Source organism: Osmerus mordax, chromosome 2 (assembly GCF_038355195.1).
Source record: "Osmerus mordax isolate fOsmMor3 chromosome 2, fOsmMor3.pri, whole genome shotgun sequence".
In the NCBI taxonomy this organism is placed as follows: domain Eukaryota; kingdom Metazoa; phylum Chordata; class Actinopteri; order Osmeriformes; family Osmeridae; genus Osmerus; species Osmerus mordax.
Window position 1 is genome coordinate 16518266 of NC_090051.1, and position 15235 is coordinate 16533500.

Consider the following 15235-nt stretch of genomic DNA (forward strand, 5'->3'; position numbering starts at 1 on the left):
TATCAAACAGTCAAGGTTAAGAGACGGTGTTCTCTGACATGTTGTGGCAGAGTGCCTCACTGTGTAGTCGTCATGGGAACACCGGTACCAGCTACAGGTCAGAGTATTATATGTATGAGCCTTTGTGCGATGAGGACATTTGCATTTTTCATTTCATTTAATTAAAACAGGAATACAGACGTAACACTTTTTTTTTCTTTTTTTTTACCCATGAGACACCACACAGTCTGGCTCAGACCAATGAGTCAATTTGACATGTGTCTGTGCAGGAATGAGAATGTGTGTGTGTGTGTGTATATACAGTACATGGATGTGAACCATGTACTGTACATTCTCAAAGTGTTAGCTTTGGCAGAGAGAGGTTAGAGATACTTAACAGTCAAAGGCTCTGTAAATCCTCCTTATTCAACACAGTCCTATTCTCAGGAAGGATAACACTTGCCCTGAAATTCCCACGGCACCCAGAGAGAGAGACCGAGAGAGAGAGACCGAGCGAGAGTACCCAGCGAAAGTCAGGAGACTGTTTACTTTTCTAGATGCTTCCTTGTCCTCGCAAGAAAAACAGTCATCTGCCCTGAGAGTTTTTACTGTTTAATTTCTTCATTGTGTAGAATAACCCTTTAATTACCCCCGAGGAAGTTCCTTAAGCCTCTGTCAGCAGCACAACTGGCGGGCTTGACAAGACTCCCTTTAAATGTCCTCCCATTCTTTCTTTCACTTGCTCTTTCCCCCTGTTCATTTCCCCTGTTCATTAGCACTTGTGGGGTTTCTGGGCTCCGGCCAGTTAGTGCTGTGCTCCAGGTAATGTTTCCTTCCGTCTGCCAGGCCTCTCTGTTGGTGGAGACTCACAGTCTGGGCCTGGGGGGAGGAGGAGAGAGAGGGATGAACAGGCAGGCCATAGCCAGGAGGAGCGAAGGGAAGACTGGCCAGACCATCTCTCCATTACTTCATTCATTAGACATTCACGTATACACTGCAGATGCTGACAACTCAGTTTGTATGGTTTCCAATTGAGACAAATGAAAGTGAGATACTTGCAATTATGCTTTCAACTCAAGAATGTGCAGAAAGCCTTACATGGGATGGGTTGTGTTGAGTTGTGTGTGAAAAACCTGGCGTCCATTGCCTATGAATGTTAACCTACATTAGTTGAAAGTGGCAAGAGTTTCCTATAGAAGTTACCTACTTTACAATATAAGTATGATGGTCCCTGAAGGCCTGGCATTTTGTTGAATTAGGTCATTCAGAACTCTACACTGTCAAGCCCATTTGTTATTGTCTGTGTGCCAAAAAGGTCTAACACAGATCTCTTTGATAAACCGTCTTATAGTGTTGTCAAAAGTCGAATTTAGAGCATGTCAGAGTCAGATAAACTGTGAGAATATCGTTTTTGCAGGTGTTCGTGTCTACCAGCTCTAGAGAAGTCGCTCTCATTTTCTAAATGGGCCCTTGTGAGCCTGTCTGGTCAGCCCCGTGTTCAGGAGAATTTGAGCAGGCAGCTTGTCAGACAAGGACAGACAGTAATTGGCTTAGAGCTCGCTAAGAAAACTTAGTTAGACAGATTAAATTGTATCAATACTAAACGTATGCATTTCCATTCGACACAACCACAATAACAATGTACATATCGACCCCAATTTGGGCATTTTTGCTAAATTGCTCCCGTAACCTCAACTCTTTCATAGGTAAATGGTCTCTAAATGTTGTGTCGGTGTTGGTATTTTAGCTAAACTGTAACTCTTTTCACAAGCTGGCACATTTTTTTCCATCAGTCTTTTACCTCATAGTAAAGAAGCTGTTAGGGGAGAAGAAACTGTTCTGAAGTTTCAAGTTTTACACCGAATTTACTGAGCAGTATTTTCCCTCTTAAACACACTGATGGGAATGGTTCAGAATTAACCACCTTCAGTTTCCAACACAGCTTAAAGTACTAATATACAAGGTGTTCGTTCATCATGGTTGCCGCACAGGTGTAGGGGACTTTTCCTTTAATGTCCTACCCCCCTCTGAAAGGGAGTAATTAGACAGTTATATCCAATCTGGTGTTCCCCAGCGCTGGGTGACTGGAGGTCTGGGGTGACATAGTCACTCATGGCTCTGTCAGGGTGATGTGTTCTATGAGCTTATTTCTCCAACGGTAATGTGAAATGGGACCAGGTTTCTGGGGGGCTGATTAGCAGGCCGTTGAATTGGAGCCTATTCATAGGACCCTATTATGGAGTAGCATCTCACCAAGCATCTTTTTAGGAAAAGGTTCCAGTCACACTGATATGTGTGCCATTCCCTTCCCAAATCACATCCATGGATTGTGGTTGAACGGCCTGCACGATTGATCAAAATAGATCAGGCCAAGAAAGCTCTCGAGTTTGTGCTGCAAGCTGTGTGAGGTACAGCACTCTTTTATGTTCCCTATATTAGAAAATAAGAATATAGCAACTGTTAAGGGAATGTAATATGTGCATGCAAGTGTGGGTTCTCAGATCAAGGTGTTTGTTCCCCACAATCCACTTACAGTATGAGAGGCTCATTCATTCGTCATTTCAGATGTGTCTGGGGTGCTTATTTTAAAGTATAGGGACCCAGGAATAACACGGGGGCAGCATGTGGCAACCTCCACCATCAAGAGGAGCCAGGCATGGCCCAGGAGACACATCTGCAGCACATGTGGATCTTCATCAAGGCCGTGCGGCGGCGATTGTTAAACTTCAATGTGCTCTCAGATTGGGGGGTTTCTTTGAGGGGAGAAGCGAATGCTTTTTAATCAGAGTCTTGGAAAAACAAGTGGTGTTGTGCATTAACCCCATTAAGATGGTCCCAGGCAGCACTGTAGAAGTACCAGATGTGTGTCTTCATTATGGAGGCGTTCCTCAAGATCTTGTCATCGACTCAATGCATAGCACTTTTAACATTGGATGATGAATTCACTATGCTTTTGCTTGATCAATTATTTCACTTGCAGAGAACACTTCATCATTTATACTATAATTCCAGGAATGCGTGTGTGTCACCGACTGCATCACAGGCACTGTGCACTAGTTGTTAAAATTTTAACAATGCTACCATACTAGAACAGGCTTGTGGATTTAAATGCATACAGTACATACTACAACCTATGTTGCCATTGTGACACACCTAATTCACCTGGAAAAATGTTCCCTTGTGATTTCTCTGTGGGCCTAGTTACACACTTCTCAGTTAAAAACATACAACCAAATCAAGTCAATCTAAAAGAAAAAAAATTGAATCAAGTCTACCTAATGTTTTTAAAAGAACTGCCTTTTCTTTTTTCCGGTTCTGTTCTGCATCTCAGTAACGACAGCTGAAGTTGTGCTTCAGACTGGTGAGGTAGGGTTACACAGGACCCTGGTAAGGGACTTACAGCCTTAATCAGAAACTGAGTGCTGCATGTAGAAAGGCTTGATTGTATTGCTGTCATCACTATTCTTTTGATTGTGCCGTTTCCAAAGCAAAGTATGGAGTATTTTATAATTGGCATTAGAGGTAGATATAATTTTTCATCCTTGACATTTGTGTGTTTTGACAGATTCTATGAAACCATGATATGGTAAAGCAGACTACAGCAAATACACAAGGAAATGTAGTCCAGATGTGAAGAGAAATGCATACTATAGGTCCTACACAAATTCTTTGATCCACTGGATCCAAGCAAAAAAGCCCGAACCTCGAACACATACCCTAAGTTTTCATTCTTATTTTACTTTTCATTCTTCCAGGAGTAATTTCTCCTGTCATTAATGGAGTGATTACTAAATGCCAGGTGCTAAGGTGCCAGGCTCTATTTGATGTGGTAATGACCCTCTCTTTCAGCTGTGACAGCCTCCATTGAACACACTCTCAGTCGCTGAACCTTTACCACAGCCTCCACATGCTTCATCCTCTCCTGTCTGGGGGACGAGGTGATGAAGACAGACTTTAACTTCCCCATATCAATCCACCCTTTCAGTCATCCACAAATTCGACTCCCTTTGGCCATCTTCCACGGTGAAAACAGCTCACCAAACTGTCTGAGCAGAATGGCACACTGCTAGCTGCAAACAAGCGCACCGTCGGAATCCTAATACTATGCATGTTGTCCTTCTATATAGATGAAACATAGGCAGGGAATGGTACTGGTTCAGAGTACAGGACTGTAGAGGTGATTCAGGCAGGAGATGTAAGTGTGTGTGTGGCGGGAGGGGGGGGGGGGGTCCAGACCCTTTTAGGCTGTTTGCTCAGACTGTTGCCTGCTCCTCTCCATCCTCCTGCTCCTCAGCTTACACTTAGATCAATACAACACGATGTGAGGGCATTCTGGGGAGGAGGACCGAGGCACGCACTCCCTCGCTGTCTGACAATATTGACTATGGTGTTGAGAGGGATTAGAGGACTGTGTGTGAACAAACCATAGTGGGGTCTTAATTGACTCCTGGGCGTTATTCCAAACACTCTAGAACCTCCAGTCTAGATCCTTCTGGAGGGCCCTTGGTGGACAATCCCATCAGAGAAGCATAGATTTTCTTTGCAGATTTAATGTCAGCCGCGCTCTAGAAAGCTTTACGAATGACGACTTCAACGGTTTGCTGTGTGCAAAGTCACGCTGAAGTATGATAAAGTGCAAGTTGGATAGTTCACTTTTGCACTTTCTTATTTGAAGAAAACACATTTTGTCCCAAAGTCCCCAAAAGACACGTCACCTCTGATCTTGCAGAGTCACACCAGCGAACCACAGAGGCAGCTCTATAAATAACACAATGCATTGTCACTGGATGCAGTGACAAACGACTCTTTATCTTGAGCCTTGTTGTTGTAGCTGACTAACGTCCCAGCCACTCTCCTTCCTCTCTGGAGTCTGTTAAGGTCTCACCTGCTGGCTCGTCAACACAAAGATAGGGTTTTATCAAGTAAGAATCAACATGAGACTAAGCCATATATATATATATATATATATACACAGCAAAAATAATTTTTTGTTTGCTTTGAACTGGACTGGACCAGTTGTTCTAAACAAGATTAACTAAGTTACAAGAAGAAAGTGTATCTCCTTGATCCTTGTAAGGAAACTGACATGGCCCTCCAACCCACGGCCCTCCAAGTGTTCCAGTGCTCCTCAGTAGCTGCGGGTCTCACATAATGACATCATCTCCACACACGTCTGTTTGGTGGCCTTCCCAATCTTCTAAGTGTGGGCTAATTAAGACAGACATGTAGACTAACACGCTTCAACTTGTCCTTTCTTCCACCCCTGAAAATCCCCCCCTTCAATCTTTTCACCTTTCTGCCAGTGCAGCAGTGAAGAAAGCATCATGTGTTACTCATAACCCCCTGTTTATTTGACTTCCATACTCGCATCATCGCCAGGTAAACACACTGACTGCTCCCCAGCTATGCTGCCGCTAGATAGACACTGGCATGTGACCTGGAGAGGGAGGTACCCTACACTGGGGCACCAACAGTAACACGATGGAGACTTATGCCAATTGACTGAAGGCCTGTTCAAACTGGCATTCATTTTCGACAGCTTAAACTGACAAAAACATTTATGTTGAACCGGCAGTCATCCAAGAGGAAGCCCCTCTCTATATCTGGAGAGCGCTAAAACATATTTTCCCAAATGTTTTCTCACAGCGGACCATCAAACCACGCTAAGTCCTTTTGTGTGCTTGGAGGGCTGCAGACAGTGTATTAGAACTCTCTTAGTGTTTGGGGAAGAGGAGCACTTCTGCCTGAGGGGTCCCTGTACTTACACACACTATTCCAGGAGAGACAACACAAAAAGGAGCCCGTTTGGCAGATCCTGAAGTTAGCCTTTTAATTCATGCCTTTGTTGACTCTGTGCCCTCCTCTTCTCTCCCTCCCCCCCCTGCCCCCCCCGCTCTTCCTTCACAACTCTCTCCACTCCTCCTTCACTCCAGCGTGAAAGCGAGACAGTTTGTTTATTTTTCTCTAACTGGAACAAGGAGATTGGGAGAGCACGGCCACCATTTGATTTTGTGATTACTCACCAAAACCATCGAGAACACGACCATAGTACCTCCCCCCCCCGGCCTCAGTCCTACCTAACAACCCCCAGCCTTCAAACCATGTACCCCCTAACCCCTCCCTCTCACAACCTATGTACCTAGGTCAACCGGGGCTTCACAGACACAGCCTAGCTTGTAAACAGCTCCTCTGTCCACCAACCTAGTAAACACCCAACAGCAAGAATGCGCACCCATTGTCCAGGAAGAAAGAGAGGTCCTCTGTGTCCCTCCCCCCTCTCCTTGGTCCCCTTTCAGTGTCGGACTTCCATGCTGAGCTATTGGAAAATCCCCCGGTTTCTCCCCCACCCCTGACTGCCTCCATATAAACCAACCCGGATGCTCTAATTAACAGCCTAATCTCTGCTGGGCCCTCCAAAAGAGAAAAAAGGGAGGGAGAAAAAAAGGGGGAGAGAGAGTGAGAGTTAGAGTGAGAGAGAGAGAGACAGAGAGAGAGAGGGAAATGTCTCCCCACAATTCATTATCTATGTGGCTACGGGGCTTTGACACAGGCGGTGAGTTTGTGCTATAAAAGTGCTATGAAATAAAGGCCTGTCATAAATCATTCGAATGTCTCTGTGTTGGACAGATGTGTGGTCAACTCAGCTGCTGTAGGATTGGACAGTTTAGGGGTTACAACGTAAATGTGACGTTGGTACATTACGTTTAAAGAGCTCTATTTACTACTTTTACTCAACTCAGAGCAATGGATGCATCCATCTCTGATTCACACAGGGAATGTATTATTTTTGCTAAAATGGACAAATAATAGAATTACATTATAACAATGAGTCAGTATTCAACTGCAAAGTTAGTCTAATCTTGAATGAACTTTTATTCGCAATTCAACTGCATGAAATCTATCCCTTTTTTTGTGTACTTGTGTACTGTGATGTCAGTGTGAAGCAGAATGTTCAGAGAACCCAAAATAAGATGTGTGTAAGAGGATCCGCAGTCCGCTGCCGACGACCTGTCTGACTTGCGCCGAGCCTGTAGAAAAGCACCTGAGAACAAACCAATCACACAGAGACTCTCCAAGCCCGTGCAGCTGTTCCTCATTAGTGATTTTAAAACAAATTCCCAGAGTGAGATAGTTTTCCAGCTGAATTCCCTGGAGTGAGGGGCCAGACTGCAGGGAGGGAAGTTGGATCTTTGTGTTCTGTTTAAGCGGACCGGTATTATCTCATCGTGGTAGATGAACTAGACAGAGGCAGAGACAGTTATGGAGCTAAGCTGTTGTGGATGTTTTTGGAAGTGGCGATGTAAAGTCCATCAGCCTTTGTAATGCAGTGAAGTGAGTAGGTAGACATTGCCCAGCAGGATACCAAGTTGGCACTCCTGAAAGTCTCCAAACTTTCAGGTGATATACACAGAAAATTCTGGAACTTTCCCTAGAATGTTTTTCCTTTAGTTACAAAATAGACTTCTCGGTTGACATTAGACTGTACATTTATTGTTCAGACACAAAAAGTGTTGTGTATTGTTCCGTAAATAGAGTTCACATTTACAGACCCTGCATGGCAGTTTGATAGAGTCCAGGGCATTCTCGTCCCTGAGACACTCTCCAGCCCTGAGATAGTTAGAGCCCCAGTATGCAGGCTTCCCGGGGGGAGAAGAGGGGGAGGGGGTTCACCCCAGGGTGACCCCCAGCAAAGACTAGTTTCAGATTGATGTGCACGGGCCCTGCTCCCACGCATCTGCAGTTGAGGATACTTCCTTTACTCCCTGCCCCCCCCCCCCCCCATTCCCTTGCCCCTTTAAATAAGACTCTTTCAGTGGAGTGGGGGGTGGAGGTTGCTGAGTTAGCGCTGACTATGCCGTCATCAGGCCGTGAGGCTGCTCATTGTGCTGTGAGCTGGCAGCTTGTCTATCAGCTGTGACTCAAGGGTTAGGGGTCATGCACTAGACAGAGCCTGGGTGCTGTGTTGAGTTCTCGCGGTTTGAAGCTAAGAACAATTTGACTCTGTCGGTACATCATCAGAGACCTTCAGCAAAGCTCATCGTGATAGAAGTACACAGACACATGGTCAAACCAAAACCAAAAACATCACTGGTCATAGTTATTATGTATAGAATAGGCCTTGCTTCACTTACGTGAACCTAATTCCCCTGACTAATTTCCTAGTCTGCTTACCATTATCTCTGCTGTTGTGATAATGGCCTTTGTGCTCTGTGAGGTAATGGCTTAATCTGGCCCACACCTGTGTGTTAAGCAGGGTTGTTAGGAGAGCAGGTGATAAATCAGACCGTTGTCAGGTAGCTGATTATCCTGACGGCTCATCAGTCTTACAAAGACCCTCAGCCCCCTCACTCTGGGCTGGCTAACCCTGAGGCTGACCCGCGCTACGCTAACAGCATGCTAACAGCACCGCTAGCTACCTCCACTACCCCGCGAATCCCCGCAAAGCTGTAAACGCCCGCCACAGAGCCGCTCAACTCCTGCACCCGGTCCAGCTCTCAGCTGGGTGATGCATGGTGGTCGTTAGCCCGAGATCCCCAGACATGTCTGGCCTGTGCTGATAGCTATACTCCCCATACGACCAAGTCCCCTGGCCCCCTACCCTGAACACACTATCCACCGCTAGCTCTCTGTGGTGTTAAAGAGGTGAGGTCCGAGGACCACGGAGGCCTATGGACAATTAGCAGAGCCAGTCCGGCACCTTCCGTCAAGGTGATGCATCATGTGGATGCTGGTTTGGGGGTCGATCGGGAGCAGTGATTGGGTGAGAGCGGCCTGCCGTTTGACTGAGACGGATCACAGCAGAGAGAAGCCAGCTGGGTTCGCCTCTGTAAACATGCACAGGAAAGGCACTCGAGCCCACTACACAACGGCTGATGGAGATTGTACACATCTGCGGGTGCCCATGGTAACGGGATGTAAACACAGCCTGGGCCTTAACGGCCAGTACTCGCACTTGCAGTACACATACGTCTCCAACACACAGCAGAGGGAGTACACACTCCCACTGTCTATTCACAACACACGTCCAATCAATTAGATAAAGCATTTTATGCTCAGTTTAGAAATACTCATGTCTGATGTTCTGTCTACTTACCCTTGTCCTTAACCTCAGTTAGCACCATCCCGAGAATCTTGCGTAGGAGTTACTATAACACACATTCTAGAAAGCTCAACAGGACTCAACATGGTTTCACTTCAGCTCTCTCTCCTTTATGACTAAGTCAGCTAACTGTATTGTGTGGATGTGTGCCAGTCTACAACTGGAGCCTAATGGACATTGTTCCATTTCGGTATAAACATCTCATTTCCTAATGTACTATAAAAGGTTGCAGGACTTCAAAGTGAGACCATACCCACCACTTCACAGAGCTCACTCAAAAGAGCCCCCCCAAAAAACAATGTTTCCATTTTAATGGGGATTTCAGAACACTTTTTCAGTCTCGTAGACGTTACGTGCTTAGACAAATAGAGATTATATTTGCCTTAATGAATTTCCGTTCTACCTGTCAAGTGTTGGGCTGGAGACCCTGACCTAATCCACTTACCTTCTGCTCAAAAATCCCCCCTATCAATAAAAAGGGTATCATTTTACCAGCCCCGAGGGGTGTTGAGATGCAAGAGTGACTGTATTAATGCCTCCTTTCAGAAGTGATGGTGGTTACGTGCTCGGCTGTAAGCCCCTAATCCTGCCGTCGCCAGGGCTAACCCTCACACCGGGAAGGAACCAGCAGCCCTGGGCGGACTAGACCTGCCGAGTTCACCTATGTTGAGCGCTGGTGAAGTGTCAGATTAAACACACAGAGGAATTAACCCAGTCCACAGGGCAGACCGGAGAGACAGGATGGATATGGAGGACTAGGAAAAGGCCTGTTTTGATCTGCTGGTAACAAGATGCAGGCCACCAAGGAGCCTCTAGTAACACAGCCGTATCTGGGCTGTTGCTTCTCAAAGTGCAGTGGAGGACGACAGGGACGTGTGCGTGTGTGTGTGTGTGCGTGTGTAGCTGTTGGCATGGCGCTGTGTAGTTAGGACCCCATCCAGCTTATTCTGCTGGAATTTCCTGTCTGAGTCTCCCCCCCCCCCTCCTCCTCTCTCCCCCCCCCCCCTCACCCCTCTTGGAGTGAGAGAGAAAAAAGCTGCTTTAATTACCCTGCCCAGGCCTGGCCTCTCAGGATATTGTTATTATCGCAGAGTGCTTCCTCAGAGGATGAGCCCCTCCGCTCTGTTCTCCTCTCCTCAGCCTGGCCCTGATCTTAGGCTTCGTTTGCACAGGCTCTGGGTCTCCCCCATACGTCGCTCTGTAGAGCTTGCTTTGAACCTGTCCGTGCCCTGTGTTAATGTCTAACACCTGGCATTGTCTTAAGAGGTAGATCAAACCTGGCTTAAGACCCAAACAAGAAAGAGTAGATGGTTGGTTCTCACAGGTCTCTGACAGGATGTTTGGATCATCTCAGGCCTTATTATGGGGGTTAGGAGCAATAATATTTGTAGAGAATCTCCAGCCAATGTCTTATGATGGAACTTAAGAGAGCTCCAGGAGCCCCCAGATATGTCCGTGAACACAAACAAGCACCAGCACTGTGTAAAGGCACATTCCTCTGAAGTGGATCAAGCCAGGCGATCGGTATGGAGATAAAACTGCAGCAGAAGCCTGCATGGTCCCAGGTTTACCTAAACTGAGAAAGAGACGGACATGCTCATGGTTGCAGATCTAAAAACCTGTCGAAATATTCATCAGGAGCCAGACGTTTTATCAGTAAGATATAGCTATGCTGTGCAGCATGACCACAACAAAAAAGAATTTTTGAAATTCAGCCGTGACCGGTGTGTAGTGTTATGTGCTCTTCTGGCAGATGTGAGTATAGGTGTCACCGCTCCTAAGACGGATGTGTGTGTTAAGCCAAGCGCGGGCGTACGTCTGTGTCGCTGCGCTGCTAGGATCCCAGTATACCAGGTAAAGGTCCCTGTGGAGTCCCCCAGATACCTGCCTAGTGTTGTCCTGCTAGCCCAGGAAACAATGCATCTGTCTGGGTGATGAAGCGTCTGCTCAGCCTGTCCCCACCTCCACCTCCAACTCCAGGAGCTCAGGCACCAGGATGTCTCTACAGGGATGCCACCCCCCCCTCTAGTGTTTGGTTGTGTGTGCGCGTGTCTACATTCCTCCTCGGACGTGACTTTCAAGACTCTGCCCAGTCTTCTTGGTCAACATCTATCCCGCCAGGCTCACTGGTCCACTGACATCTCCTCGACCCGTGCCCACCTCACCCTTCTGCTCCCGTCTACTCCTCTCCCCTCCCCGCCCTCTCTAAGCCCTCAATCTCCCCCCCAGAGATCTGCCGCGCACTCACAGAGAAGAGGGGACACGTTTGAATAGGGGTAGCTCTTCTGCCCGCACTCATTCCCCATTACTTATTTTTACTGGGAGCCTCTTTCACTTTGCGGCATACAACTTGACTCCTAAGTGTTCCTCTGTCTCGCACAAAGAAGAGGGAGGCCTGTTGGCAGGCGTCCAGCCTCAGAGCTTCACAGAGACATGAGGCCCTTTTGGATATCGAGAGGCAGAGAGCGACATTTTCACTTATACTGATGCGTTGTCGTGATTTGTCCGGCTTCTCGTGTTTTTGCAGCCGCGCAACTTGCCTGTCAGGTGTGTTTTACACATCATGTCGTCAACGACTGAAACAGAGAACAGATGTAGCTGTTTTCTTTGATGGATAATAGTCAGCTGGTAAACAAATTCTTTGCAAGTCAACTGTCATTTAGTGCAACACAGTACCGGTCACAGAATTTTTTTAAACTTATTTTCCTGTTAACCAATTGCCCTTAGAGGAAGGTCCAATCCAACAGAAGCAATCTTTCCAACAATAGGCTCCATCAGGGATAAGTGCCTGTAATGTCTGGCTTTGTGTCTGCCATAAGCCCCCAAAATAACACCTCACATTTGCCTTTGGGCAAAGAATTGTATTACCGTTTTAAAGTTTTCATAGCTATGGTTTCAGCAGTCTCTGTGCTGTGATGAAGCTGAAGTTTATGTCAAACACAGAAGAGAGAAACATGTTTTTAGAAAGCGGTTCAGTACCATGACTTCAAACACACCACAGCCCAGGATCATGTCTCTGTACTGGGCCCAGATCTCTGGCAGCTGTCAGTCCAAACCTCAGACCCAGCTGCCGTCCATTCCTGGTATGTAGGTCCACTGTAGCCTGGGCTTGGCATCCCAACACCCTGCACCCCAGACGTCCCTCCCAAGCAGTGCCCTCTACCACTCCCTCAAGTCCCACAGGTCCTCTCAATCAAAGATAATGATCTGATCCCCCCTGACCCCTGCTCTTTAACCCTGGTGGTCTCTGCTAACTCACTGATGCATATGATGCACAAAGAATTTTAATACAACACCAGGGATCAACTGATCAACCCCCCCCCCTCTCTCTTTTTCTTACTTTCAATTTATCTTTTACTTTCTTACTTTTTTCTCTTTCTGCCTCTCTACCGTTCTCTCTCTGTCTTTCTGTCTCTCAAACTCTTTCTATCTCTCTCTGTCACCGCCCCTCTCCCTTTCTCTCTCATTCTCTTTTGCGTCGCGGCAGTGCACAAACATACTAGGCTGAGCTATACAAAAGGGACCCTGGGTGACCCTGTAGTTTATGGAGTCAATCAGGGCTATTGTTTGGATTTAGCTGAGTAACCTCTTTGATTTTTTTTTCGTGATGCACATATTTTAAAAGGAGGATTTTCAAATGAGGAACTGAATCAAAAGATTGGAGATCTCTCCGTAACTTTATAAAGAGCCCAAAAAGTTTTAGGACTCGTGTAATCCCAGTAACGAGTCAAGTTCTGTGTAGTTCTTTAACTACTTTTACCCTAGGCTATCAACTTTTTATTGCAGGAAATCGTTGATTTGTGAATTTTTTGTGTCTCACATAAAAAACACAATCATCACATTACATTCTGTTGCCCCCATTAGAGATGGCAGGTTAATAATGGGCCCCACACCAGACAGACTGGAAGGCCCCAATTACTGCAGAATTATGGGAACTGTAAATGTTCTAGTTTCACCCCATGTTGTGTGTGTGTGTGTGATGGGCCACTTCATCGCTAGAGTCAGTCAAGCCTCATACTTCTTGGCTGATTCACTTCTCTTAGAGTACAGCTGTTGACCTTCTCCCCAGGCAGTGACTGAGCTAAAACTGTGTAGCCTTTAACAGTTTGGTTGCATGCTCCTGCTAAGATTGCCAGAGTGGATATTGGATATCTCTGTCCTTACTGAGGAAGGGGTTCACTCTTTTTCCATGAAGTTATTCCATGCTTGTGTTGGGACAGTAGTATTTCTTTCTTGTGGTTTCTCCCAACCACCACTATAGCCCCCCCCCCCCCCCCAACACACACACACACACCGCCTCTCTCTCTCCCCAGTTCAAAGGCTGCAGGTCTTTGTCAAAGGCTCAGTGAGATCTCTCTCATGTCAGAGATGTAGGATTCCTCAGGATGACTTTGATTATTTATTTATCCCTCTTCGCCTGTGTGATAGTGCCAATATTTGACACAAAACTGCGTAGCCAGCTCCTAGATTCATGTCCTTTGTATTGTAGCTTTTTTCTGCCTTTGAAATATCCTGTTTGAAAGTGGTGTTTGAAGTCTCTTCCTTCCTCACTCTTCGTCTCCTTCCTACGTCAGGTCCTCACCACCTCTTCCCCACCTTCCACACGCCCATACCGATCGACATGCGGCACCACGAGGGGCGGTACCATTACGAGCCACACCCCCTGCACACCATGCACGGGTAAGCATTCCTTGCTAAAGTAATTAGGGGTTGATGTTTGGGAGTCCCAAGTTAAGGTTATGGTTTTGTTGAATACTGACTTCCTTCGTCACTGTGAAGGGAGAGAAATATGCCTAGCTTTAAGAAAGCCATGTGATTAGTATGCATATGTATATATTCCTTTTTTGACAATCTAGAATATTTGCCATTCGTAATTTCAATTTGAGGCACATCCTGATACTGTAACTACGAGTTCCAAGACCTGTCTCCACCATGTTGAACTGTATTTGAGCTAACTCCCACCTCTCACCAGCTCCAGCAAGGGAGAGAAGCTTCTAGCTCTCTCACGCCAAGAGAGAGAGAGCCCGCTCCCTATCAAAGACAGATGAGACTGGGGAGAGTGGAGGACAGAGGAGCCAGGGTAGCAATGCTACAACAGAATGTTAACATTTCCTCTCGTGCCTCTCCTCCTTGCTGACGGTGTGGGACTTGGATGGCTGTGCGATGCTAGCATGATGCTAGCATGGTCCAGAGAGTTAGGGAGTTTTGCCAGGACTCGTCCTCTTCCTATTGCAAGAGCTCCACAGAGATGGATTCATCATGCACAGATATGTGTATGAAAAAGATATTTCAACTCTATCTCACTTACAGGATTTATGTTGTCTCTGGCAACCGTTGAATAAACATCAGACATAAGACAACACATAATTTCTGCACACACACACAAATCCAGGATTCGATTCCCTCATGTGACACAAACAAAAAAAATTGTTGTATATAGAATAATTCATAAAACAGGGACACTTCTTAATTACCACACGTTAGTGTGTCTCTGTCTTGTGTAAATGAGTCCATGACACATTTGCTTGCTCACAGTCTTCGATTTGATGTTGCTAAAAGTTAGGCCTCTTTAACAATGCTGTACCACGGCTTATCTTCGAAGCCTCAAATGGGGAGGTAGGAGTAAAATCAATAGCTCTCTGGCAATGCAGTGGTACATTTAAATTCACAGATGTGATAGTGATACATACTTTGTGGCAAAGCCATTCATCACCAGCCAGACCAGGGAGAAGGAGAGAAAACACTGTCCGTACGCTGGCTCTCTGATTAATGTGATGTGGTCTTGACAGTGTACCCCTAATTCATCAAGACCCTGATCTCGACGTCTTTCTCTGTGCCTGCGCCAAATTCAACTAATTACCGGTGCGTTGCTCTGCAAATGAAGTAGGGGGTGTCTGCGCCCGCCGTCACCGTTTTGTTACCTTGTCCCAGCGGAGTGTCAGGGGTTTCTGTCCTGTCTGCCTGAACGTGACGTCTCCTCACAGGGCCCCTTCATCACTGTTTGCGTAGTCCATAATGAGAAGGCAGGTCCTTCTGTCGGGGCTGTCACAGAGAGAGCTATCGGACTGCTCCTGATCCCTGTCTTGTTCTAGTAAGGTAGGTGCTGCTTCTTTAATACCTGCCTGATGTGGAAGCCTCCTGTCTTCTCCTTTCTAC

At 46.4% G+C, this 15235-nt stretch overlaps 1 protein-coding gene across 1 annotated transcript in view; it reads left to right on the forward strand.

Annotated features, from left to right (window-relative positions):
* The window catches only part of gli2a (GLI family zinc finger 2a), a 57943-nt gene that overhangs the window by 18746 nt on the left and 23962 nt on the right, over positions 1-15235 (forward strand). Inside the window, exon 3 of the mRNA XM_067253773.1 lies at positions 13654-13759. Within this exon, the coding sequence (XP_067109874.1) occupies positions 13654-13759 (106 nt within the window). The remainder of the gene's footprint in view (positions 1-13653; positions 13760-15235) is intronic.